At 42.1% G+C, this 27316-nt stretch overlaps 2 protein-coding genes and 1 pseudogene across 2 annotated transcripts; 1 reads left to right on the top strand and 2 right to left on the bottom strand.

The window, feature by feature from the left end:
• Positions 1-850: 850 nt before the first annotated feature.
• Positions 851-27316, bottom strand: part of LOC145063825 (uncharacterized) — a 146219-nt pseudogene continuing 119753 nt past the window's right edge.
• EMB3113 (Ribosomal protein S5 family protein) lies at positions 18843-20510 on the top strand. Its single transcript, XM_079012132.1, has 3 exons — positions 18843-19364; positions 19739-19941; positions 20080-20510. The coding sequence occupies exons 1-3, from the start codon at positions 18927-18929 to the stop codon at positions 20327-20329; spliced, it is 891 nt and encodes a 296-aa protein (XP_078868258.1). The 5' UTR covers positions 18843-18926; the 3' UTR covers positions 20330-20510.
• LOC145064757 (VQ motif-containing protein 4-like) lies at positions 22523-23297 on the bottom strand. Its single transcript, XM_079012134.1, has one exon. The coding sequence runs from the start codon at positions 23245-23247 to the stop codon at positions 22603-22605; it is 645 nt and encodes a 214-aa protein (XP_078868260.1). The 5' UTR covers positions 23248-23297; the 3' UTR covers positions 22523-22602.

The raw sequence follows: 27316 nt of genomic DNA, 5'->3' as shown, positions 1-27316 counted from the left end.
ACATGCAAATACTATATACTCGATTTTGCTTGAATCCAGCTCATGCCATTCATAGATCTGGGTTTCTAGGGCTTGATTAACACGTAAAGTTTCCAACTTTACGTGTAAATAAACACCAATGAAGGTTTTAGGGTTCAAAATGCACTAAAAGAGTAGATATAGGGCTTTCATGCAATATGGCTCCATAAAGGCAGTAGATCCGAGCTCCGGGAGCTCAATCATGCCTAGATCTAAAGGTTAATCAACTTATTACAAACCCTAATTCATAATCAAGCTTGGAAATGGCTCAAGAAGGACTTTAATGGAGCTATAAGGGACTATAAGCATGAAAACAGAGGGAAACTGAGTTATACCTCAAGGAAATCACTGAAATAACACCAAGATGTCTGGCCTCCTTCTTCTCTTCTTGATCTACTTTCCTTTTCTCTCAAAATTTTCAAGAAAACACACCAAAGCACTTCAATCTCACAAGGAATAATGGTTGGACGATATAGGGAGCTCTGAGGGTAAAGGGGGCGAACTTGGGGCGCATAAGATGACTTAAATAGGGTGCAAACCCTTGAAATTTAGGGTTTCATCAGACAGCGGGGACTCGCCGAGTCGCCAACTTAAACGTGCTTCGTATCCCGTCTCTACTCGGCGAGTCGGGCCTACAACTCGCCAAGTCCAAGGCTAAAAAATGCAAAACACTTAGATAAATTTTTACATACCAGGAACCAGGTGCTACAAATCTCCCCCTCTTATTTTAGACTTCGTCCTCGAAGTCTGCTACTCGATCCTGAAATAGCTCGGGGTAACACTCCATCATTTCTTCCACCGGATCCCAAGTCCATTTTGAACCCTTTCGGTGCTACCATTGCACCTTCACTAATTCCACCCTCTTGTTCCTCAGATCCTTCGACTTCCGTTCGAGGATTGCGACTGGGTGCTCAATGTAATTCAGGCTGTCATCAACCTGTATATCCTCTAGCGGCACCACCGCTATATCATCCACTAGGCACTTCCGCAGCTGGGAGACATGGAAGGTTCTGTGGATCTGACTGAGCTCGGCTGGCAGATCCAGCCTATATGCCACCTTGCCCACCCGGGCTACAACCCTGAACGGACCAATGTATCTCGGGCCCAACTTGCCCCGCTTCCTGAATCGAATGACGCCTTTCCAAGGCGACACTTTCAGGAGAACCATATCCTCGACCTGGAACTCCAGGTCTGATCGACGCTTGTCGGCGTAACTTTTCTGTCGACTCTGCGCAGTCTGAAGCCTGCTTCGAACCTGCTGGATTCTCTCGGTCGTCTTGAGCACCACCTCGGTGCTCCCCATGACCCTCTGGCCAACTTCACCCCAACATATTGGGGTCCTGCACTTCCGTCCGTACAACATCTCGAATGGAGGACGGTCAATACTCGCGTGGTAGTTATTGTTGTACGAGAACTCAACCAAGGGAAGATTGGTATCCCAACTACCACCGAAGTCTAGCACGCATGCCCGTAACATATCCTCCAACGTCTGGATGGTCCGCTCACTCTGACCATCCGTCTGCAGGTGAAAGGCGGTGCTAAAATGCAGATGAGTGCCCAACTCATCATGAAACTTCTTCCAAAACCTGGAAGTGAACCGCACATCTCGGTCTGATATCACTGACACTGGTACCCCGTGCCGCGCCACTATCTCCCTGATATAGATATCGGCCAACTTTTCGGCCGAGATACTCTCCTGGATCGGAATAAAATGGGCGCTCTTGGTCAACCGATCCACGATGACCCAAATCGAATCTACTCCTCACTCCGTCTGGGGAAGCTTTGTGATAAAATCCATCGTAATATCTTCCCATCTCCACAATGGGATATCCAACGGCTGCATCTTGTTGTGCGGTCTCTGATGCTCGGCCTTGACCTTCCTGCAGGTCAAACACCGCTCGACGTACCACGCCACATCCCGCTTCATGCAGGACCACCAATAGTCTAGACGAAGATCCCTATACATCTTCGTTGCCCCTGGATGAATAGAGAATCGGGATTTGTGTGCCTCCTCCATCAAGATCTGGCACACGCCTCCGTGAAACGGCACCCACACCCTACGGTATAGTGTCAATAATCCTCGGCTATCATAATCGAAGGAGGTGACTTGACCCACTATTCGCTCACTCTTCCGATGTTCCTCCTTCATAGCCTCCTGCTCAGCTTCCCGAATCTGCTCTAACATTGGAGTCACCACCGTCATCCTCATACACACATCCCTAATCAGTGTTGCCTTACGGCTAAGCGCATCGGCCACCACATTGGCCTTCCCCGGGTGATAAAGGATCTCGCAATCATAATCCTTCACCACGTCCAACCACCGACGCTGCCTCATGTTCAGATTCGTCTGATCCATGAGGTACCTCAAACTCTTGTGGTCCGTGTAAATGGTACATCGAACCCCGTAGAGGTAGTGCCGCCAAATCTTGAGGGCGAAGACTACCGCCTCCAACTCTAAATCATGCGTCGGGTAGTTCGCCTCGTGAGGCTTCAGCTGCCTCAAGGCATAAGCAATGACATGTCCCCTCTGCATCAATACTGCGCCCAAGCCTGAGATAGACGCATCACAGTATACCAAAAAATCCTCTACACCCTCGGGCAGGGCTAAGATTGGCGCCTCGCACAATCTCTGCCTCAGAATCTCAAACGTTGCCTGCTGCTCAGGCCCCCATCTAAAGACCACGGCTTTCCTAGTCAACTGTGTCAGGGGTACGGCTATCTTAGAGAAATCCTGAATGAATCTCCGATAGTAGCCTGCTAATCCCAGGAAACTCCGAATCTCAGATGGAGACTTCGGAACCTCCCATCTCATCACGGCCTCCACCTTGGCCGGGTCTACTGAAATCCCATCCTGGTTGACAAGGTGCCCAAGAAACTGCACCTCGCGCAACCAAAACTAACATTTGGAGAACTTGGCGTACAAGCTTTCCCTCCTCAAGGTCTCCAAAACCTCATGCGTCTTGGAATAAACCAAGATGTCATCAATGAAAACTATCACAGACCGTTCCAGCATCAGTCTACACACGCGGTTCATGAGGTCCATGAACGCGGCTGGAGCATTGGTGAGCCCAAACGACATCACCACGAACTCATAATGGCCATAACGCGTCCAAAACGCGGTCTTCTGTACATCCTCCTCTCTGACCCTCATCTGATGATAACCTGAACGCAAATCGATCTTGGAGAACCAGGATGCTCCCTGTAACTGATCAAAGAGGTCATCAATCCTCGGGAGTGGGTAACGGTTCTTCACCGTTACCTTATTCAGCTCCCGGTAATCTATACACATCCGATGTGACCCGTCCTTCTTCTTCACAAACAGGATCGGGGCTCCCCAGGGTGAACTGCTCGGTCGAATAAATCCCTTGTCTAGCAGCTCCTGCAGCTGCGTAGACAACTCCTGCATCTCGGGAGAGGCCAACCGATAGGGTGCCTTGGCTATCGGAGCCGCACCAGGAACTAGGTCGATCCTGAACTCTACCTGACGCTCTGGAGGTATTCCAGGAAGCTCCTCCGGGAACACATCAGTGTAGTCTCGCACCACTGGAACCTCGCTCACCGTCGCCTTACCCGTCTCCCGGGTATCCATAACGTACGCGACATATCCCGCGCAACCCTGCTGAAGGTAGCGCCTAGCTCTCGCTGCTGAACATACTATGGGTCCACGCTGTGGCCTCTCGCCGTGGATCACCAACTCTCCCCCACTTGGGGTCCTGATCCGCACTAGCTGCTGTGTGCAATCTATCACCGCCCCATTAGGGCTCAACCAATCCATGCCAATAATCACCTTGTTCCCCCGCAAAGGGATGGGAACCAAATCCACCAAATAGCGCTCCTCAAATAACCTTAGGACACAATCCATGAATACCGCTGACGCTCGCACCGATCGATCATCGGCAATCTCTACCTTTAAAGGGCAATCCAACATGCCCGAAGACTCAGTAAACCTCTTGCTAAGCGCAAGGGAAACAAATGATCGGGTGGAACCCGAGTCAAACAACACCTGAACAGGGATACCGTTCACATGGAATGATCCTAACACATATACACAGAGCACATATCAATATCATAACATCATAAAAATAAGACAGAGGGAAAGAATCATACCCGTGACCACATCGGGTGCGATGCGTGCCTCCTCGGTAGTCAGCTGAAACGCCCGGCTCCTCACCACTGGAGCCTCTGCCTTGCCTTGCCGGCCATCTGTAATCCGTAGGGTAGCTGGAGCTGGCGCCTTAACCGGCGCTGATGCTGTCAACTGGGGTCAATTAGCCTTCTTATGGCCCCTCTGGATGCAGTGGAAACACAACAACTCCGACGTATGTATTACAGGTGCAGGGGCGGTACAATCCCTGCTGAAGTGCCCTAACTTGCTGCACTTGTAGCAGCCTGACGATCCCAACTTGCACGCTCCCTCGTGCGTCTTGCCGCATTTCCTGCAGCGGCCCTGCCCCTGTTGGCCTTTCGGCCCCGCATCTGGTCCTTTGGGCTTCTTCCCCGAAGCCCCCATAACATACCCCTCCTCCGCCTTCCTCTTCCGAATGTGCTCCAGATCTATCTCCCTCTCCCTTTCCCTGGCAATCATAGAGTCCAGGGTAGGGCAAGCTGAAAAACTGACATGCTCCTGAATATCAGCTCGTAGCATGTCATGATAGCGGGTCCTCCTCATATCCTAATCACCCGCGTACTGGGGCACCAGCAACGCCCTCTCCCGGAACTTGGCGGTGATCTCCGCCACAGTCTCCGTCGTCTGTCTCATATATAGGAACTCCCTGGCCAACTGCTGAAGCTCGATAGCCGGCGCAAACTCTGCCCTGAACCTGGTCACGAAGTCCGACCAGGTCATAGCCTCGACAGCCGAGGCTCCCAACGAGTCACCAACAGACTCCCACCAATCCCTAGCTCGATCTCTCAAACATCCTGTTGCATATCTCACCTTCGACCCCTCAGGGAAGAAGCTAGTCAACTGTGCAGATTCGATGTCTGCAATCCATCGCCTGGCAGCTATGGGGTCCTTCGCCTCGTGAAAATCTGGCGCACCACTGCCCCGGAAGTCCTTGAAGGACAGTGTGCGAGATCCCGACTGGCCAGATGCCATGTCGCTCTTGAATGCCTTGAGGCGATCCTCTATCAACTCCAATATCCCTTCCTTGATCGACCCGAAGATAATGGGGGTCGACTCAAGGATGCCTCTGGTGATCTGTGATGCGATGAACTCACGTAGCCCCTCATCTACTGGCTCGGAACCTGATCCCGAGCCCGATCCCTCTCTTGTACTGCCAACTGCTGGCCTCGAGCGTAGTACCACCATTCTGAAATACATAAATAATAACCGTTAGCGATACTGATACCTCTGGAGGGAGCACACCTACTACAAGTTCCCTGGTCTTATCTTGGCCTTCCTCGGTTCGGGTACGGATCCTCTGCTTTCAGTAGTACGGGCCCATACTACCTTCCACATCTATCCATACCTTCTCCAAGGACTGCCTTGACTCCACCAGGTCTCTTTCACAACCGCTGATCACTGCTATACTCATCCTAGGCTTGCCCCAGGAAAATCTCTAACTCCACCCTACCCGGTCCTCAGCTGCTGAAGGCCTCCTTGTAATGCCAATTAGTCATTACCTGAATACCATCACATGTGGTGAGGCTCAAATAAACCTTCGAGTAACAGACTCAGCTCTATAATGGTTAGACTCAGACAATAGTTGCGCAATAGGGCCAAATCCAGCACTCTAAGATTATTCAACCCTGATCACAAGTGACGTGACGTATTCACCTAATGTCTAACTCCCATCACTCACCCACGAAGCACAAAGCAAGCAGCATTCAGACAAAAGGGAACAATCTCAAGCAAATCCGTCCTCATAGAGAGAAGCTGAACTAGCATACAATGCTAAACTCATACTATCAGGCATAACCTAAACATGCTATCCTACTGCTGTCTACTCAATTCTAGCATGCAGTTTTTCATACACTGAAGCACATAAAATAGGCACATAAGGCATCACTCCTAGATCCTTAGTCCTATTCAAGCATGTTGTTCTACTGAAACTGACAAACATAACATAAGCTTGTATGGGTACTTTGGGGAATACTTACTTAAGCTCGGCCGGTCGCGCACATCGCACACTTCGTTCCTTCTTAAAACTCTTTACTTAGCTTTTTAGAAAATATTTTCTTCTTTAAAATCTTTTAATCCCTCGATTTGAGTTCAGACACCCCCGAAGGTGTGTTCGAATCCCTCAAACCAGGGCTCTGATACCAACTTGTAACGTCCCAAAAATACGAGCCAAAAATTTCATTTTTAAAACATATACTTAGCAAAACATTGGAAATAAAACGTTCACCGATCATATCATTTCATAAAAGATATCGCATGTCTGGAAAACATTTTTATAAAACATAATAATGTTAGAGTACAAATCCCCAGGAAGATCTCATAGTGCAGAATACAAGGCATGTGTGTGATGTGCCGCTACTGCGCCAGCTCCTTCCCCTTCGAAGAAGAGGTACCTAAAACCAAAACTGAAAACTATAAGCACGAAGCTTAGTGAGTTCCCCCAACATACCACATACCATACAATCACATAACATACATATATTGTCAGGCATATCTGGGTGCCCGACCTACCCCTTCGGTCCTCTCGACCGGATACTGTCTAGTATATCTGGGAGCTGGCCTCCCCTTCGGTCCTCTCGACCAGATACTGACCAGTATATCTGGGAGCTTGCCTCCCCTTCGGTCCTCTCGACCGGATACTGACTAGCATATATGGGTGCTGGTCTCCCCTTCGATCCTCTCGACCGGGTACTGGGGACTATTTCACCCCTACTACTACCACATAACACATATATCACATAATCTATCTAGCATGGCTGGGCATGACCGCCCCTTCGGCCCTATCGACCGGTAATCTAGGGGACTATCTCCCCCTACTGTTACTAGCACATAGCATCATATCATACTAGCACAATAACATATCACAGGTAGTAGCAACCCTAGATGAATATCACAGAGATAATCATCTATCATACAACTCCTACTGGTGGGCCGGCATTATGGCCGTAGACCCACCGCTACTGGAAGGTAACTCACCTCAAAGTAGCTGCTGATCTGCATGGGAACTGACTGCCTTCTGCTGCTGTTGCCCCGAAAATCCTCCGGCTATAATCCCCACAAAACACTCAGTCAAATACTGCTAACCAACCTCAGGGTAAAATGACCATTTACCCTTAACCAAACCAAGAGTCAAAGTCAAAATCAAGTTCCAGTTGACCCGACTCGCCGAGTTGGCTTGCCAACTCGCCGAGTCCCTATCCATTCGATTGACCATAATCCTGTCTCTACTCGTCGAGTTAGGCATTGACTCGACGAGTTTTCCTTCTAAACCAAAGTCCAATAGTCCTTCATCCTACTCGTCGAGTTCATCTTCATCCGAAGAACATTCTATGCTGAGACTCGCCGAGTTGTATGAACAACTCGCCGAGTCTGTTCTTGAGGCAAGAAGATTGCCTTGAACTCGCCGAGTCAGGGCATTGACTCACCGAGTTCCTTCATGAGTGAGTCTGGCTTCCGACCCACTGAGTCACACCCCATGACTCACTACTCCACCCAGCAAACACGAAAAGGGGGAAAACTCGGGGACTCGCGACTCGACTCGCCGAGTCCGATGAACGACTCGCCGAGTCTTTCACATGCAAATACTATATACTCGATTTTGCTTGAATCCAGCTCATGCCATTCATAGATCTGGGTTTCTAGGGCTTGATTAACACGTAAAGTTTCCAACTTTACATGTAAATAAACACCAATGAAGGTTTTAGGGCTCAAAATGCACTAAAAGAGTAGATATAGGGCTTTCATGCAATATGGCTCCATAAAGGCAGTAGATCCGAGCTCCTAGAGCTCAATCATGCCTAGATCTAAAGGTTAATCAACTTATTACAAACCCTAATTCATAATCAAGCTTGGAAATGGCTCAAGAAGGACTTTAATGGAGCTATAAGGGACTATAAGCATGAAAACAGAGGGAAACTGAGTTATACCTCAAGGAAATCACTGAAATAACACCAAGATGTCTGGCCTCCTTCTTCTCTTCTTGATCTACTTTCCTTTTCTCTCAAAATTTTCAAGAAAACACACCAAAGCACTTCAATCTCACAAGGAACAATGGTTGGACGATATAGGGAGCTCTGAGGGTAAAGGGGGCGAACTTAGGGCACATAAGATGACTTAAATAGGGTGCAAACCCTTGAAATTTAGGGTTTCATCAGACAACGGGGACTCGCCGAGTCGCCAACTTAAACGTGCTCCATATCCCGTCTCTACTCGGCGAGTCGGGCCTACAACTCGCCGAGTCCAAGGCTAAAAAATGCAAAACACTTAGATAAATTTTTACATACCAGGAACCAGGTGCTACAAACTCGTCGAGTAGTCCTTCCAAACTGAATAAATAAATGAATTAAGTGCATACGAGGAACCAAGCGTTACATATTGATCCAGAAATCTCACATTGAAAATATACAATTTACCCAAAGGTCTTTTTCCTTTAATGGGCCCAACTACCCTTGGTCCAAAATCAATAACAGGCCATATGGCCCAAAAGGCCCAACCTTTCCACCTAAGGCCCATTTCATGACACACAAGGCCCACGAAGGAAACTGAGCCCACTTATCCTAAACGGGCTATGGCGCAACACTAGATAAGGCCCAAGAGTCCCAAAAGCCCAGATCTTGCCCCATCTGCCCAGAGGACGTACGTACAACGTACACCATCAGTACGCTTACCATACTCGGTCTTAAGGCAGTACACGCATTGTACATCCCAATATGCCCAACGTACAAGCCTGCTAAGCATAACCAACCATTAAGAGCTTAATCCATGTAGCCACTAGGTCAAATTCCAGATCTTGGTCATTTTAAAGGTCCTAGGGCATAAAGTGTAACATCCGGATTCCTAACTACATTAATTTTTCGTTTATTTTGGGGATTTTGGAGAGATTCGGCGAGTTGATGCTTAGACTCGTCGAGTAGAGTCGCGATTTTTCCATCCGGGTTAATGACCGGACTCGGTGAGTCGATTAGTGGACTCGGTGAGTCCGCGCTGTTTAATGAAACCCTAATTCTCGGGGATTGAGACCTATTTAAAGGCCCATATGGCCTTCAATTGCGGCTATCAGTTGATAGAGAGAAACCCCAGAGTGTGTGAACGTTTTGAGAGAGAAAGGAAGCCATTTTTGATCCTTGTGTGGGTGTTTTTGCAAGAAGAAGGTGGCCAAGGCAAGAGGAAACTGAGGAGGGTGCTAATCTGTGGATTTCAGAGCTTAGGGACTTCATCTTGAGGTAAAGATTCGACCCTCTTTCAGTTTTGGTGTAAGCTTTGAGAGTTAGGGTTTTTAGCCCCCTTTTTGTGTATGATTTGTGAAGCAAAAGCACTCTTCTTGTGTTGAGGCTTTGAATCTGGATCCAAAGAGGTCTAGAGACCTTAAATCCTTGATCTTTATTGAGTGTCATTGAGAGATATGAGTTTTGGATGGAATATTGAGGCCATTTCTTCAAATAGAGCCATTGGGTCCTTGCACGGGCATCAAGATCCAAACTTTACGTGTTTATTATGATCAAGGAGGGCAGATCTATGGGTTAGAGGAACAGATCTGACCTCGGGAGGTCATTTCTATTGAAGCATGACATGAACTCGCCGAGTCCCAAGAACAGACTTGACGAGTAGCGCTAGGGTTTCCTGTAGTTCACTCAGTGAGTAACTTGCCGAGTTGGGGGAATGACTCGATGAGTCAGAGGGAATTAGAGGACTGGAGTTCTAGGCGGAACTCGCCGAGTTCCTGATGGGACTCGACGAGTTGAGTCGGGGTAGCCCCGCGATTCATGCTAGGTGTAACTCGTCGAGCAGGGGAAAAACTCGACGTTTCATGCAAGACTAAAGAGATAGTGGACACGTGTAGACTCGCCGAGTCGCCCAAGTGCACTCGACGAGTCGGGTCAAAGTTTGACCGTTGACTTTTGTTGACTTTTAGGGTTTGGTCAACAATGGAGCCTTTGAGTTATGAGAGGGGTAAAATAGTCTTTTACCCTTCCGAGGGTGCCAAGAGAGGGTTGAGCCTAGTCTCGAGAGTTATATTTATGAGAGTATTTACTTTATGTGATTAGGCGGAGGGTAGACCATATTTCTACCGAGTCAGAGATCTATTGAGACATCTGAGGTGAGTCTTCTCACTATACGTTACCTTGAGTGGTAGTTATGTGTGACCAGAAGGTCTTATATGCTTACATTGAGTATTATGTTGTATGTGACATGCTATGCATTATGTCTTTGTGATTTATGCTATGCGGAGTTTATAGACCGAAACGGAGGGTCCAACGATTCATGAGGCTGGAAGGCTCAAGCAGACCGGACCGGAGGGTCCAACGAGCTTAGGACCAAAGGGTCCACAGAGTTATGGGACTGGAGGGTCCCACTGAGACACATTGACCAGAGGGTCAAACAGAGTTATAGCCTCGAGTGGCTAATATGTGTTGTATGTGGTATTTTGGGGAAACTCGCTAAGCTTCATGCTTACAGTGTTGTGTTGTGTGTTTCAGGTTTTTTTAGGATCACGGGACGGCACCGGCTTGATTTTACACACGAGAGGAAGCGTTTGTTTTGAGGATCCTGGTTTATTAATTGAGTGAACAAAAGAGTCATGTATTGTAATTTAAACAAAAAGGAGATTTTTATGAAAAGTGTTAAAGAGATGAACGATTTTAAATGAAAATTTTGTTTTAAAAATTTCGGTGTTACAAGTTGGTATCGGAGCCTTGGTTTGAGGGATTCTGATGCACCTTCGGGTAAATCTGGACTCAAACTGAGGAAGTAAGAAATTTTTTCAAAGAAATGATTTTCTAAAAGTGAATAAGAGTTCAAAGAGAAAGCGAGAAAGAGCAGTGTGTACAATCAGCCAGAGCCCGGACGGTGAATTCCCAAAATACCCTTACTTTTGTGTTATGAGATATTTATGATGCATTTTTTGAGATACTATTCATGCTAGAGACAGGCTAGGTACTTCATATCTTAGGACTAGAGTGGCCTGATTTGTGATGCCTTAGCTTAGGAGTTGCTGTTATATGTGATATGCTTTTGAGTATGTTATGAGTGAGAGTATTCAGTTGGAATCCTTTAGGGGATTTGAGTAGAGGAGTAATCTAGAAGAGATGCCTAGATGAGTACCGTGGTGCTTATTGAAAGAATAGTTAGAACCCGTGAGGGGTAGAGTTGCAGAGTTCGGTGGTACTTTCGAGGATGAGCAGAGCTAGCAGAGTTATCACCCAGAGGATGTTCTATGTATTCTTCGATGCCCGAATGCTGCTTGCTTAGTGCTTTGTGGAACTCTCGATGATGGGAGTCAGCTACCAAGTGAATATGATGATATTCAAGAGGTAGATGACTGGCATCATTAGAAGCTCTTCAGCAGCTGATGGCGGAGGAGTAGGAGGACCAAGGAAGAGCTTAGGGAGTAACCTTATCCAGATGAGTATGCTGGCGGAGTAGAGCATTTCGCTGAGGCGCGAGCACTCATGGAGGAATTAGTGGGAGAGAAGGTTGAACAACTACTTAGGAGCTCTGGGATGGTCCGTGTGGAAAGTATGGGTAGATGTGGCAGGTAGTATGGGCCCGTACTACCGGAAGCAGAGGACCCATACTCGATACAGGGAGTATTCTGAAGGTTCTAAGTAGTAGATTGAGGAGTGATGTTATGGTTCGAGTACCATACATCGGAGCAGATTGAGGAGTGATGTTATGGTTCGAGTACCATACATCGGAGCAGATTGAGGAGTGATGTTATGGTTCGAGTACCATACATCGGAGCAGATTGAGGAGTGATGTTATGGTTCGAGTGCCATACATCAGAGCAGATTGAGGAGTGATGTTATGGTTCAAGTACCATACATCGGAGCAGATTGAGGAGTGATGTTATGGTTCGGGTACCATACATCGGAGCAGATTGAGAAGTGATGTTATGGTTCGAGTACCATGCATTGTAGCAGATTGAGGAGAGATGTCATGGGCTGAGTACTATGGTTCTTAGCAAATGATGCTTGTGATTCTCCGGTTGTCCGGTCAGGATTGACTAATGGAGTTTGGGCGTGATGGGGTTTTAGGCCTGAGGGCCATGATTGAGTCTGAAGAGGCATCCCTGAGAGGAAGGTCAAGATCCTTCAGAGTATTTTGGTAAGATGTCAAGTGTAGTCGCAAGACTCAGGGATTAGTAGAGAAGGCGTTTATGGGGGATTGCGGTCTGAGTGAGCAATCAGCCGATGGAGGAAATGTCACCTTCTGTGATCTGTTGGGTGTTAATTATGTTCCTGTGGAAAATAGGAGAGGCGTGAAATTTCAGTTTTGGGTTTAGGAGAAAACCCTACGGGTTGTCATTAATGACGATTCCTCCACCAGAGTATCAGGCAACATGTCTGCCGCGAGAAAATGATCTACCATGAGTAGGTAGTCAGTGGGGACTGATGTGGTCAAGGACCACATTACACCCTAATTGAGTATAGTAGGGCGTGTGGTAGCGGTATCAACGGGTAACCCAGTCGAGTATATTAGAGCGGTGACTATTCTGTCTATGATGGGTATTGAGTATGGTAGTGGAGTCCCTATTCTCGTGATGATTCACGTGTTGGAGTGGGGGTTGAGAAGTCGAGGATGAGGAGTATGATGAGTTATTGTTTTAGTCTAAGAGACAGTGATAGTACTGGACAGTTGGGATGTTCAGTATTGGGATAGTATGAGACTTCGAATGGCTAGAGGCAATCGTGATGAGAAGTTCCTGAGGATTTCATCGGAGATTTAGGGTATTTGAGGTTTCTTGATCTCTACGTGGGGAGATCATTGGGCGTTGTGTGGCACCTTCCAAGCGTAGGTGCGATGTTTCCGGTGGAAACCGTCTGTGGGGTAGATTGTTGATACGTCAACTGGTGATGGTTCGAACCCTAAGTGGGGGAGAACTGGGTATTTTATTGAGAGAACCAGAGAATTGTGCAAGAGCGGATAGGGGTTGGATTCAGAGACATGCAGCTCGAATTCATGAGACCAGGGTCATTAGTGATCAAAGAGAGGTGCAGAGCGAGATAATGCATGTGGTACGTGTCTGAGAAAGGATGAGTGTCTCCACTGCAGGTGGTCAATGGTCAGGAATCTGGTGGCGGTCAGGGCCGATATGTGTATTCTTGCTTGGATTTTGAGCAGTAGAGAAAAGGGTTCGGAGGATCATCAGCGTGTTCTGAAGCGATAGCGTTTTCTCTGTATTCCAAATGAAGTGTTTGGATACACTGAAGTTGCGCATTGGGTAAAATGAGGAATTAATTATGGGGTTATGAGGAAATGTATTGTTGTATCTATATGGTGCTGGGAGTAGGAGATCGGTGGTTGAGACATGACATTGTGATGTTCTGTATTGGTGTTCCGTGATACCCGGGTATAATGTCCCGATTTCAGAGTTATTTTGAATCTTGAGTCTGAAACGACTAGTGGTGTATCATGTATCTATGGTTCCAGTGGGAGCCCTTCGAGTATTGGCATCAAGAGGGATTATTTAAGAAAGTGGATCTCCGCAGAGGTAGGTATTTCGTTATGATGGTTGCTGTCAGAGTTTGTGATGAATATTCGGGTCAAGTATGTGTAGCTATCTATGATAGTCTACAGAGCATGAGTTAGTGGACGTAAAGGGTGTTGTGATACTGCGGGGAGCCGTAGTACTCACTAGTAAGAGGGTGTTGTGATACTGCGGGGAGTCGTAGTACTCACTAGTCAGAGGGTGTTGTGATACTGCGGGGAGCCGTAGTACTCACAAGTCAGAGGGTGTTGTGATACTGCGGGGAGCCGTAGTACTCACTAGTCAGAGGGTGTTGTGATACTACGGGGAGCTGTAGTACTCACTAGTCATCGATAGGTTATTGTGATGTGGCGGGGAGCCATAGTACTCGCTAGACGGCAAGAGAGTGTGATGATGGAGTGTTCTCCGATCAGTGTATGATGCGGAAGATATGCGCAGCAGACACCAGAGGTCAGAGTTGAGTCGATCCTTGGTTGGATTGTATTTTTCGTATGAGGAAAAGAGAATTTCGTGACTTGCGTATCACTGGGTTGGGATAGTGGTCACGGGGAGGAAGTTAGTGAGATTTTTTGGATCATGTTATGGGTGACCTTTGGAGGTTCAACTGTGGAGTCAAAAGCTGACCTGGTGCTCAATATCGAAGAGGGATATGAGAAATGAGCTAGAGCTTATCATGGTGATGTTTGAGTACACTTTAGGGCGAGCGAACGATTCAGACGCTCGAGGACATGCCTCGGGCATGTGTATTAGATTTTGGAGGGAGTTGTGGCATGTATTTACCCTTGGTTGAGTTTTCCCATATCAACAGCCATCATTCGAGCATCGGTATGCCACCCTTTGAGTTGTTGTGTGGGAGGAGGTGTCGGACTCCCATTTGCTGGGAAGAGGTAGGGCAGCGTGTGATGGGTAGTACCGAGATTGTGCTTCAGGCGACCGAGCAAATTCAGCAGGTCAGACAGAGGTTGCTGATGACCCAGAGCCGTCAAAAGAGTTATGCAGATAGACGACGGTCAGAGCTCGAGTTCTAGGTCGGTGACTTCGTACTCCAGAAGGTAACTCCTTGGAAAGGAGTGATCCGGTTCAGGAAGAGGGGCAAGATGGGACCCCGATATATTGGTCCATTCCGAGTGATTGCGAGGGTAGGCCGGGTAGCCTACCAGATTTGGAGCTACCTGCAGAGTTAGGTCAGATTCATGGCACCTTTCACGTATCACAGCTGAGGAAGTGTATCACCGACGAGTCGACATTGGTACCATTAGAGGATATTCAGGTGGATGTGAACCTGAACTATGTTGAGAGACCGGTTGCGATTATGGATCGGAAGATCAAGGTTCTGAGGAACAAGGAAGTGCCCCTGGTGTAGGTCCAGTGGCAACATCAGAAAGGGTCCGAGTTGACTTGGGAGCCGGAGCGAGAGGTGCGTGAGCCGTATGCAGAGTTGTTTGCGGAGTAAGACTTCGAGGGCAAAGTCTGATTCTAGTAGGGGAGAATTGTAACATCCGGATTCCTAAATACATTAATTATTCGTTTATTTTGGAGATTTTGGAGAGACTCGGCGAGTTGATGCTTAGACTCGCCGAGTAGAGTCGCGATTTTTCCATCCGGGTTAATGACCGGACTCGGCGAGTCGATCAATGGACTCGGCGAGTCCGCGCTGTTTAATGAAACCCTAATTCCCGGGGATTGAGACCTATTTAAAGGCCCTTATGGCCTTCAATTGCGGCTATCAGTTGATAGAGAGAAACCCCAGAGTGTGTGAACGTTTTGAGAGAGAAAGGAAGCCATTTTTGATCCTTGTGTGGGTGTTTTTGCAAGAAGAAGGTGGCCAAGGCAAGAGGAAACTGAGGAGGGTGCTAATATGTGGATTTTAGAGCTTAGGGACTTCATCTTGAGGTAAAGATTCGAACCTCTTTCAGTTTTGGTGTAAGCTTTGAGAGTTAGGGTTTTTAGCCCCCTTTTTGTGTATGATTTGTGAAGCAAAAGGTCCCTTCTTGTGTTGAGGCTTCGAATTTGGATCCAAAGAGGTCCAGAGACCTTAAATCCTTGATCTTTATTGAGTGTCATTGAGAGATATGAGTTTTGGATGGCATATTGAGGCCATTTCTTCAAATAGAGCCATTGGGTCCTTGCATGGGCATCAAGATCCAAACTTTACGTGTTTATTATGATCAAGGAGGGCAGATCTATGGGTTAGAGGAACAGATCTGACCTCGAGAGGTCATTTCTGTTGAAGCATGGCATGAACTCGCCGAGTCCCAAGAACAGACTCGACGAGTAGCGCTAGGGTTTCCCGTAGTTCACTTAGTGAGTAACTTGCCGAGTTGGAGGAATGACTCGGTGATTCAGAGGGAGTTAGAGGATTGGAGTTCTAGGCGGAACTCGCCGAGTTCATGATGGGACTCGACGAGTTGAGTCGGGGTAGCCCCACGATTCATGCCAGGTGTAACTCGTCGAGTAGGGGAAAGACTCGACGTGTCATGCAAGACTAAAGAGATAGTGGACACATGTAGACTCGCCGAGTCGCCCAAGTGCACTCGACGAGTTGGGTCAAAGTTTAACCATTGACTTTTGTTGACTTTTAGGGTTTGGTCAACATGAGAGGGGTAAAATAGTCTTTTACCCTTCCGAGGGTGCCAAGAGAGGGTTGAGCCTAGTCTCGAGAGTTATATTTATGAGAGTATTTACTTTATGGGATTAGGCGGAGGGTAGACCATATTTCTACCGAGTCAAAGATCTATTGAGACATCTGAGGTGAGTCTTCTCACTATACGTTACCTTGAATGGTAGTTATGTGTGACCGAAAGGTCTTATGTGCTTACATTGAGTATTATGTTGTATGTGACATGCTATGCATTATGTCTTTGTGATTTATACTATGCGGAGTTTATAGACCGGATTGGAGGGTCCAACGATTCATGAGGCCGGAAGGCTCAAACAGACCGGACCAGAGGGTCCAACGAGCTTAGGACCAAAGGGTCCACAGAGTTATGGGACTGGAGGGTCCCACTGAGACACATTGACCAGAGGGTCAAACAGAGTTATAGCCTCGAGTGGCTAATATGTGTTGTATGTGGTATTTTGGGGAAACTCACTAAGCTTCATGCTTACAGTGTTGTGTTGTGTGTTTCAGGTTTTCTCAGGATCACGGGACGGCACCGACTCGATTGTACACACCAGAGGAAGCGTTTGTTTTGAGGATCCTGGTTTATTAATTGATTGAACAAAATAGTCATGTATTGTAGTTTAAACAAAAAGGAGATTTTTATGAAAAGTGTTAAAGAGATAAACGATTTTAAATGAAAATTTTGTTTTAAAATTTTCGGTGTTACATAAAGTTGGCAACTTTATGCCTTTGCATGCTTCATGGGAGCCCAACATCCCATTTTGTCCAATAAGACTCACTTTAAGAACTCCAACCCATGCATGGTGTCATTTACAACCATCAAGAGAGCATTTTTATGCTTCTAACATGCCAAAGGGACTCAGATCTAACATTTCTAACCTCTAGATTTGCCCAAACTCACAAAAGAGGATCCATGGACGAAAAATGAACTCACAACCAAACCTTAACTCAAACTAGCAAAAGGATTAGCAAGGTCTGGACTTTTTACCTCCAAAAGCTCTCCAAGAAGATGTGGATGCAGGATCTAGAAGCTCAACCACGTCCAAGGCTTGCAAACCAAACTCCTCTTCTTGCAAACTCACTAAAATGGCCACCAAATACACTTTAAAGCTTAAGGATCACACTCACTAGCAATTTAGGGTTTAAGGGATGATAACAAGCAGTGGAGGCTGATAAGGGTGAGGTCCAAATGCCATAAGTGAGCTTAAATAGGGCTCATGCCCTAAGATTAGGGTTTTTATCTCTGGCTACGTACGCCCTGCGTACACCTTAGTACGCCCAACATACGTGGTTACAGTCCACGTCCAAAACACCCATGTACGCTAAGCGTACACATATGTACGCCCAACGTATGGAGGGGCCTCTCATGCAAAAATAAATTTAACCCAAGGGCTAAAAGGTAACATACCTGAATTCCGAGTGTTACAACATCATTCCTGCTCATGGGATACCTTGCAATACCAATACTCTAGTCGGAACCTATAGTCGCAATCGATGAAAAAAACATCAGTCGCTTCTCGGGAGAGTGGTCTGATGGTCTAGTCAGTGTGGGGGATAATAAATGTGAGTGAGTAATGAATGTGAATGATCGAGAGAGTTCCACGTCACATGGGTCGTCAATTTTGTTTTATTTATAGAGTTTTGCGTACCTAAGGTGAGGAACAGTGTAACGGTAGCCTGAGTACTGGTACCAACCATGCAACATGAAAGTGGAGGGGATAATATGTTGACCCATATCATCTTACTCACCTATACCATATAATATAACACATTAGTTGTTACCTAAGAAATCAATGGAACCTGGTATCAACCTATTTTCACAATCTCTTCCTAAAGTTAATGATAACATAAACAAAAAAAATAGGGCTTATTGCAAAATGGGGTGTAAGAGCATCTCCAATGAGAGATTTTTTTATGACTTATTACTATGTAATTTTTTTAAAATAAACACTTATTACCATTGGAGAACATAGCTTTTTTTTACCACTCAATATATATTGAGTGGTCAATATAGTTTCACAACGTGTACATATAACCCCTTTTATTTTAACAATATTTCAATTTAGCCTTTTCATTATAAGTTAGTTTTAAATATTTTTTATTTTTTTATTAGTTAATTATTCTTGTTAAATATTAATAGCATCATACTTAAAAATTATAATTTTTATGACGATAATATAAAATTTTCAATGTTTTTATTTTATTTTTGTAACTATAACATAATAATTTTTCATGTTTTACTTACATAAATAATGACCAATATTTACATATTCATATTCAATCATTAGTTTTGTTAAAAAAAATAGAGTAATTAAATAAAAAGATTTTATAAAATATTTTAGAAAGAGGGTAAATTAGTTAAATTAATAAAAAAAAGCTATTAAATAAACTTAACCATTGAAATAGTATTTTTTATAAAGTTCAAAATTAATAGAATTGTGATATGGCACTTATTTATAGTGTAATATAAGCTTAAAGATATTTATTGCATTAAATTTTTTATAAATAAAAAAATATGGTTTCTAACCGAATACAATCGAACGCACTAAATTGGATCTTAAGTTAAATTTCTCAAACTTTGAGGGGGGCTTCATGCCATTTTCTCAGTATCTTCAAAGATAAGAGTCGGAAAATCACCTTATCTATCCTCTTCGACCTTCTCTTCGACCATAACCATGGCTGCCTCTTTTACTTCCTCCCTCTCCTCCACCTTCTCCTCCCTCTCTCTCCGCCGCTTCTCTCTCCTCCCCACTCACCAACTACCCAACTCTCTCTCCCTCCCAAAACCCCTAAATTTCCCCTCCATCAGAGCGCAGTCTACCGATATCGACACCACATACTTCGACAATGTAGACCCAGATGAAATCACGACCTTCGACCCTCCGGAAAAACCGGAAGACTTCATCCCTCCGCCATCTTTCGACGACGGACCTCAGGAGTCTGAAGATGAAATAGCCGCTGCGTACGAAGAATTATATGGACCAGCCTATAGCGGAGTCAGTGTGTTGGGTAATGACGTATATGTGATGGATTCGAAAGTAAAGAAAACAACCTCTTTCGGAAAAATTAAGAAAGATAAAGTCAGAGATGGATTTGATGAGAGGGTGGTTCAGGTGAGTAATTTCTTCCAAAATTAGGGATTCTAACTACATTTTGACTCTTAATGTCAATGAACCAGTTTTCAGTTTCAAGATTATACATGAAAATTTTATTTGATGAAATATGATTTCGATTGCTTGTTGTGACTGTTACTACAAGTAGATTGGTTGTATTGTAGAATTTGAAACCAAATTCATATTAATTTTGCGTCGTAGAAGATAGGTTTGATCTCAAATGTCAAAGGGTACAGTTTTTAGGTGAGGAATAGGGAATTACATCGTCAAAGAATTCCTTATATGATCCAAAACTGATATAACATTATCTCCAATTACTGTTTTGAATGTCCAAAATTCGATATACATGTCTTTAAATTTTGCTAATGTTGCAGGTGAGGAGGGTGACGAAGGTGGTTAAAGGTGGGAAACAGCTTCACTTTAGGGCGGTGGTGGTGGTCGGTGACAAGAAAGGGCAGGTGGGAGTTGGGGTAGGCAAAGCTAAAGAAGTGGTTTCTGCTGTTCAAAAATCTGCAACCAATGCTCGAAGGAACATAATAACAGTTCCTATGACCAAGTACTTGACCTTTCCTCACAGGTATAAATATAATATATAATTCAGATTTCTGTAATTTTATCATATCATATCAAGATGTTTAATTAGGAAAAACGTCTGAATGATGAAATGCAAATGCTGCTATAATTTGGTTTATTGACTTTTGTTGACCATTGGCAGGGCGGATGGAGATTATGGGGCGGCAAAGGTGATGCTAAGGCCCGCGTCCCCGGGTACTGGAGTGATTGCTGGCGGTGCTGTTAGAATTGTGTTGGAAATGGCGGGTGTTGAGAATGCTTTGGGGAAACAACTCGGGAGTAACAATGCTCTTAATAATGCAAGAGCAACTGTGGTGGCTGTTCAACAAATGAGACAGTTTAGTGAAGTGGCTCGTGATCGTGGGATCCCGATGGAAGAATTGTGGAAATGATTGAGATGATTGTGTTTGAATGTGTACAATTTGTGTTCTTTTTTTGTTGATGTTGTTGTTTGGAAGGGCATTTTGGGAACTTCATGACTCTAAATGGCTATTTTGTAGATCGCTTGCATATCCCAAGTCTTCTCTGTTTATCTTTAGTTTCATTAATGGATATCTTGTGGGTTAAAGGAAATGTGTCGAGTAAAAGCAATTGGAAAATGGAATAGAATTCTTTTCTATTACAGAAAGTGCTTTATTTTTCCCTATGAAGGCTTTTGTGCTTTCATGTTTTTTTTTAATTGATAAGTATACAAAATCTGAATTCCATATGTCATTGATGATTATGAGTTGATTCTAATGATTGGAGTGTGCTTTAGAACATCATGAAGTTGCTATTAAACTAATGAGTGGTTAAATTTCATCTCCAATGATGGAATTGGGTGATTGTAACCCTAAACCTCATGATTTGAGTTGTACATTAGCAATATCGAGTTGTACATTAGCTTATTGTCATAACAAATAATGCAAATGTAAATTAGTATAAGTAAATGTTAATCTATATGTGGTTTTGGTTATGATTACATGAAGTTGCATTGTTTTTGTAATTGGAACTAGTGGTTTTAATGGTAATTTACCATTGGAATTTAATAGAGTAATTTGGAAGGAGAGTATATCATCAAAAGATGGTTTATATTACAAATGAAACACGTAATGGAGATCTAGAATGATTTTTGATTGATTAAAGGATGTTTCAAGTCTTAATTGGTTTTACAATTTCAGTGATGGAATGGGTTCAACACAATTGTATAGGTGTATTGAGAATCACATATGGAATATGGAATGATGGAATCATAACTTAGAAATGGAATTGAGAATCATATGATATATGATTAAGTGAATGTGATCATCATAAGGTCATATGAAGATAGATGAATTATTAACTCATTGAAGTATGTGTATTATGTATGTATGTATGTATATGTATGTATTTGTGAAAAGTTAGTAATAGAAGCGCATAGTGGCAACTTTTGTCTTCGCAATTGGCATATCCTTAATCATCAAAAGAGTCAAGATTCCATCAACACCCTTCTTTTACTTTTCTTTTGACAAGCAATCCTCTTTTTTCTCGCACCATCTATGCCAATCTTTCACAAATCTGATTTTCGATTTTTATTATTAGTAACTAAAATAAGTAGATTTTAGTTATGGTAAAAACAATCACGTATACTTTAATTTATATTTTTATATTTTACAATGTTAGTTTTTGTTTATTTTCTTATACCTAGCATTTCTAGTTTCAAAAAATCTATGTTGATTTTTATTAATAAACTATAGTTTTCTTAATTGACCTAATTATTACCATTCAAATTGTTTTGTATTTAAACAGGGTGCTGTAAATAAATAGAAATTTTAAAATATATTGTTGTAATATGAATAAGTGAAAGTAGAATGAATAATAAAGAAAACAATGAAAATATGTTACTATTTCAATTATTTAGTATTTTATAAATTACCTAACAATATTTAACCAAATGCTTTGTGCCCAACATGTGTACTGAAATATGTCCATCAATTAATATGTTGGAAGTTCAAATCTTGTAGAGAACAAATATATACATTTAGTAGTAGAATTAGAAGTTTTTGTGATTTATCAAATAGGGATGAACTATTAATTATCTTATCCACATTAATGTTGGTTTTGCAAACCACAAGAGCTACAAAACAAAAATTTGTAAAAAAATAAGTACTCTAATCAGTAATGAGGACAAAATACCTTATTTCTTCATTCCATTTGCCATTTTTTTTATTATATTCTTATAGTCAATCTTTTATAAAGCACCATATCAAAACCTTAGTCCTTTATAATAATTAACGTATTTTATGCAATTATGCTCAATGCTTCCAACAAATAAACCAAGTAAATTAAGTTCCCTCCTTGAAATTGAACCTAGTTCAGGAGAGTTTGGCCGACAAAAGGTCTTAGTTATAACAATTCATTAACGTGTTAAAAATCATTTTTAAAATACATTTTCAAATACCAGCTAAAACAAGCCATTAGATTTTGTTGTTTTATAATATTTACATTTCAATAAATTATTTTTAGAACGATATAACATTATTTTTTTAGTATTGAAAACGCCATCGTCAAAAGTCTACTTTAAAGTAAAAAAAAAAAAAAAAAAAAAGAAAAGAAATACTCCACAGTAACATCCAACGAAAAATTCTATTTATTAAAAAATCACTACATTCATAATTAACCAAAAAATAAAATAACAACTCATGGTTCACGAAGAGCTTGAAGAGCCGGAAAATCTTGGTGAAGTCACGGGGAACAAAGGCAAAAGCTGAGGTTCCGATTCCCTCCTCGGAGTAGTCGCCGGCGACGGATGTAAGTAAAATCCTTTCTCTGCAATCGCCTTTTCTTCAGCCTCAACGTCCAAATTTGGGGAACAGTCATTCGCCGGAGACCTATTAAACGGATCGGAAAGAAGAGGTGTGACTGGACTAAGCACCAACGACGGAAAATCAAGAAGACTTGGGGACATAATCTCCGGCGCGTTGGGATTCCGTGGGGATCCAGAGGACCCTCCGCCGTTTGTGAATCCAGGAGCCAACGGACTGATTTTGAAGTTTTTCAGACTGCTCCGCCGCTCATACAGCTTCGATGGTTTTTTGTTCGGACCCGTTTTCATGGCAGGGATCGGGTTTCTCGCAGCTAAGTCTGGCCTGGTGGTGGCTGCGGATTGTTTGACTGTTTCAGATGATCCAGTTAGCATTTGAACTACCTTTTTGAAGGATGATGTGTCGGCTTGGACGAAGGTTGTTGGGTACGGGTTGTTTGGATTGGAGATCGTAACGGGGGTTGTCGGCGGTGATGGGTGGTTGATGGTGGTGGTGGAGCCGGAGGTGGAAGCAAGGTAATTCTCCATTTTAAGAGTCTAGCGATAGATTGAGAGGTATAGAGGTAGATGAAAGTGTTTTGAATAAAAAACTGGTATTTTATACTTTGTAGGGATTCATAGATAAATGAGTTGTAGGTGGGTCCTAATGGATCGATTCCTCAAAACATGTGAGGAACTCACGCGCGCATTAGAAACGTGTGTGCTACGTGTCACATGGTTACGGTCGATTGCAAGTAAAGCCTTTAGCCTTGTATGGTGGTGTAACACACGCTGTATTGGAAAGAGTGGTTGTGGTGAGGAGAAAGGGGCACTCGTGACAAGGCGATTGGTTAATTACAACTATGTTAGATTAGATAGATGTGAAGTGTGATTGGAATTTGGAACCAAGTTTAAGCCAAAGTCCAACAAGGTTGTAGCTCCCCGTTGACTTTTCTTTCCATTTAGATTAGTTTTCTACTTTGACAAAACTTAAGAGACAAAATTGCAAAAATGGTTATTGGTATGCATTATTTTGAGGTTTTAGTCCAAACCTTGATTTTCTTTTTTGGATTAGTGGTCTTTTTTAGCTAGTTTCGTTGCGGATTTGGTCACTCTCCAAATTGAAAAGACTAAAATACCCTTAATATATTTATTTTTCATTTTTCTTTCTTTCTTAACCATTTTATAACTAATAAATAAATACAAAATCCCTCTCTCTCTCTCTCTCTATCTATCTCTCTCCTCCATCGTCTTCTTCCCCACCCACCAATTCTTCTCTATTTTTCTTTCTTCCAGTAGATCACCTCCAACCCAAAATCAAAAAGGAAATCCATTCACCATTTTGTGTATAATCGCTACCAGCAAACGAATACACTTAATAACTTACCACCACTACACTTCTCTCCCCTTAATATCTACTTCTGTTTTTTATCTAGGTTAAGAAATTATCACATTGAAATTCATCAGCTTGATGCCGAGAGTCTAACCTCTCACCTGCAAATCGACTTCGACCTACCGCTGCAAAACCCTAGCAACTGGAAGCCACCAACCCATATACTGGTTTATCGCTCTGTCGCAGGAAAACCTCATAAGAATCGATCGTTATAGTTGCAAGAAACATGAACAAACCATATTCTAGGGTACGAATTCAGGTGAATGTGCATCGATTTTTCGGTCTCTTACATATCGCTATAGTTGCTGGAAAGATAAACATCACAAGAAATCCCTCAGATCGCTACATCTCCATCTTCGATCGCATCTCCGGCGACTGTTCTCCTTCTCTACAACCACCACTGAACCTTCGCTGCCTCTCCTTATTCTTTAATGTTGGAGAAGAAGGTGACGAGATGGATTGGACTTTTCTTATCATTTACTACCCTAATTCAATTTTATGGTTTTATTAATGTGTTCATATGGACTGATACATACTTGTTCAAGATTATCTTCAATTTCTGGGTTTGTTCATATGTAGAATTTTTGGTGCTTGTTTAAGTTTTGCGTTTTTTCATGTGTTCATCCAGATTTATATGGATTTATCCAGATTTATATGGATTTGTCCAAATAATGGTGATTGTTTTGTACTCTTTGCGTCGAGAGAGAGAGAGAGAGAGAGAGAGAGAGAGAGAGATGCCCAAATTAATTATTTATTGTTTTTCATTTAAATTAAATAGAAAAAAATAGAAAAATTATAACAGAAGGGCATTATAGTCATTTCAATTTTACGAAGGACCAAATCTACGTACAAACATAGCCAAATGGACCACCAATCCAAAAAAGTCGTGGTTTGGACTAAAACCCTAAAAAATGCATACCACAGGGACCATTTTTGCAGTTTTGTCAACTTAAAATTAGTTCATGTGGTATTCTTAACGGATAAGTCTAAATTTCTTTTAACTTATATTGATGGTATAAAATCAAAAAATTTCTTTGATTTTGGTCTTTAGAAAACTTGAAAAGACTGTTTATCATTTTTATTTATTTTTTTATTTTTTGTATTTTTTTGTTTTAATGGTGCTAGTGGTGTTGTTGATTAGAAGATATAGATATGAAGATGTCCCTAAGTTTTTAAAGAATTAGGTGGGCCCAATTCTTTATTTTTTATTTTTTAATTAATAAATTATTAAAGGAAATATAAAAAAATACATAATTAAAAATAAAAATAGCAAAATAGGATTTTTCAAATTTTCAAGTTTAGAGAGAGAAGGTGGGCCTAATTCTTTCCTTTTTATTTTTTTAATTAATAAATTATTATAGAAAATATAAAAAATACAAAAAAAGAAATAAAAATGGCAAAAAAGTCTTTTCAAAATTTTAGAGAGAGAGAGACCAATTCTTTCCTTTTTATTTTTTAATTAATAAATTATTAAAGGAAATATAAAAAATACAAAAAAAAAAAGAATTAAAAAAGGACAAAACAATATTTTTCAAATTTTCCAATGACCAAAACCAAATGAAATTTTTGATTTTGGACCATCCATGTAAGTTAGAAATTTTTATATCCTATTCAAAAAAATTTGAGTTCTCAAAGTGATGAGTCGCCACTTTTACCCTGTATTATCTTTTTACACAAAAGAATATTTTATATAAAAATTAATATAAAACCAAATTTTTCTGTAAAAATACCAAAAACAAATATATTTGAAATTGATAAAATTGCAAATTTGGTCCCTGTGGTATGTCAAAAAATGAGCCTTTTGTCCAAAATGTTTTGGATTTGCACTACAGGTCCAAAATGTTTCATTTGTTGCGACTTTGGTCCAATTTGTTTTGAACATATTTAAAATGACAATTATGCCCTTATCTTTTTCGTTTTACCTTTTCTTTTTCAATTCTATATTTAAAAGAAAATAAAAAATAAAAAAACTCATCCACCACCTCCTTAACACATTTTGTTTATCTATCTCTATCTACTCTCAACACCACCACAACAACCGACCGGAAAAACCTAAAAACAATCGCCACCACCACCTTATGGAAAATTATAACGCCACCCCCACCACTTACTGAAAATCAGAATGTGGCCATGAACACCATCTTATCATCACCTTCTATAGAGCTTGTCTCCCCACGAACACCATCTAACGCCGCCACAAACAGATATCTTCGGCAACGAACAAATATCTCTGGCGAAGAACATATCTTCACTTAAAAGAGCAACGGACATATCTGAACCGAGAACTCCAACCTAGGGTTTGTAAACCCTGAACCGGTGAAAGTGAGAGCGGGATCCAACGGTTGGGCTAGTTACAGATCTAGTGAAAGTACGAGGCAACGATGATGTTGGTTGGTTGCAAATCCAAGGACGTTGCAAACCTACATCGGGTGGAGTTAGTTTAGAACTACAAAGGTGACAAAGGTGGTTTAGATTTTCTAGATCTATGGAGGCGGCGAAGGTGGTTTCTGACAATGATGGTTTCTGGTGAATATATATATATATATATATATATATATATATATATATATATATATATATATATATATATATATATATATATATATAGAGTCAAGATCAAATAAGAAGGAAATTTTTTGTAGGAAGGTAAGAAGTTTTTTTTCTATATATTTTTTTCGCGAACAAACAAAATGAATCATTAGATGATTCATTTGTAAGATGATTCACAAGAAAAAAATTCATAAAAAAACATCTCGATGATTCATTTATACAATGATTTTGTTGTTATTCACTAAAATTGTCACAAAAGTGAATTTTTTTCTTAATTTACTTAAAAATGAATCATAAAGATGTTTTTTTGGGAATTTTTTCTTGTGAATCATCTTACAAATGAATCATCTAGTGATTCATTTCTTTTGTTCGTCAAAAAAATATGTAGAAAAAAAACTTCTTACTTTCCTACCAAAAAAAATTTCTTACCGGATCTATATATATATATATATATATATATATATATATATATATATATATATATATAGAGAGAGAGAGAGAGAGTGTGTGTGTGTGTGTATGTGTGTAGGAAGAGGGATGTGGGTGGGTGGGGTTTATATTTTGTATTTTTAGTTTTATTTTAATTAAATAAATAGTAAAGGAAATAAAAAGTAAAGTAAAAAAAATAGAAATGGCAAAAATGTCATTTTAAAAACATTCAAATCTGAAATGGAC

This window comes from Lactuca serriola, chromosome 7 (genome assembly GCF_051521515.1).
Source record: "Lactuca serriola cultivar US96UC23 chromosome 7, Lser_US96UC23_V15, whole genome shotgun sequence".
NCBI lineage: Eukaryota > Viridiplantae > Streptophyta > Magnoliopsida > Asterales > Asteraceae > Lactuca > Lactuca serriola.
Note: the sequence above shows the minus strand (reverse complement) of the source record. Positions and strands in the feature narration are given on the sequence as shown.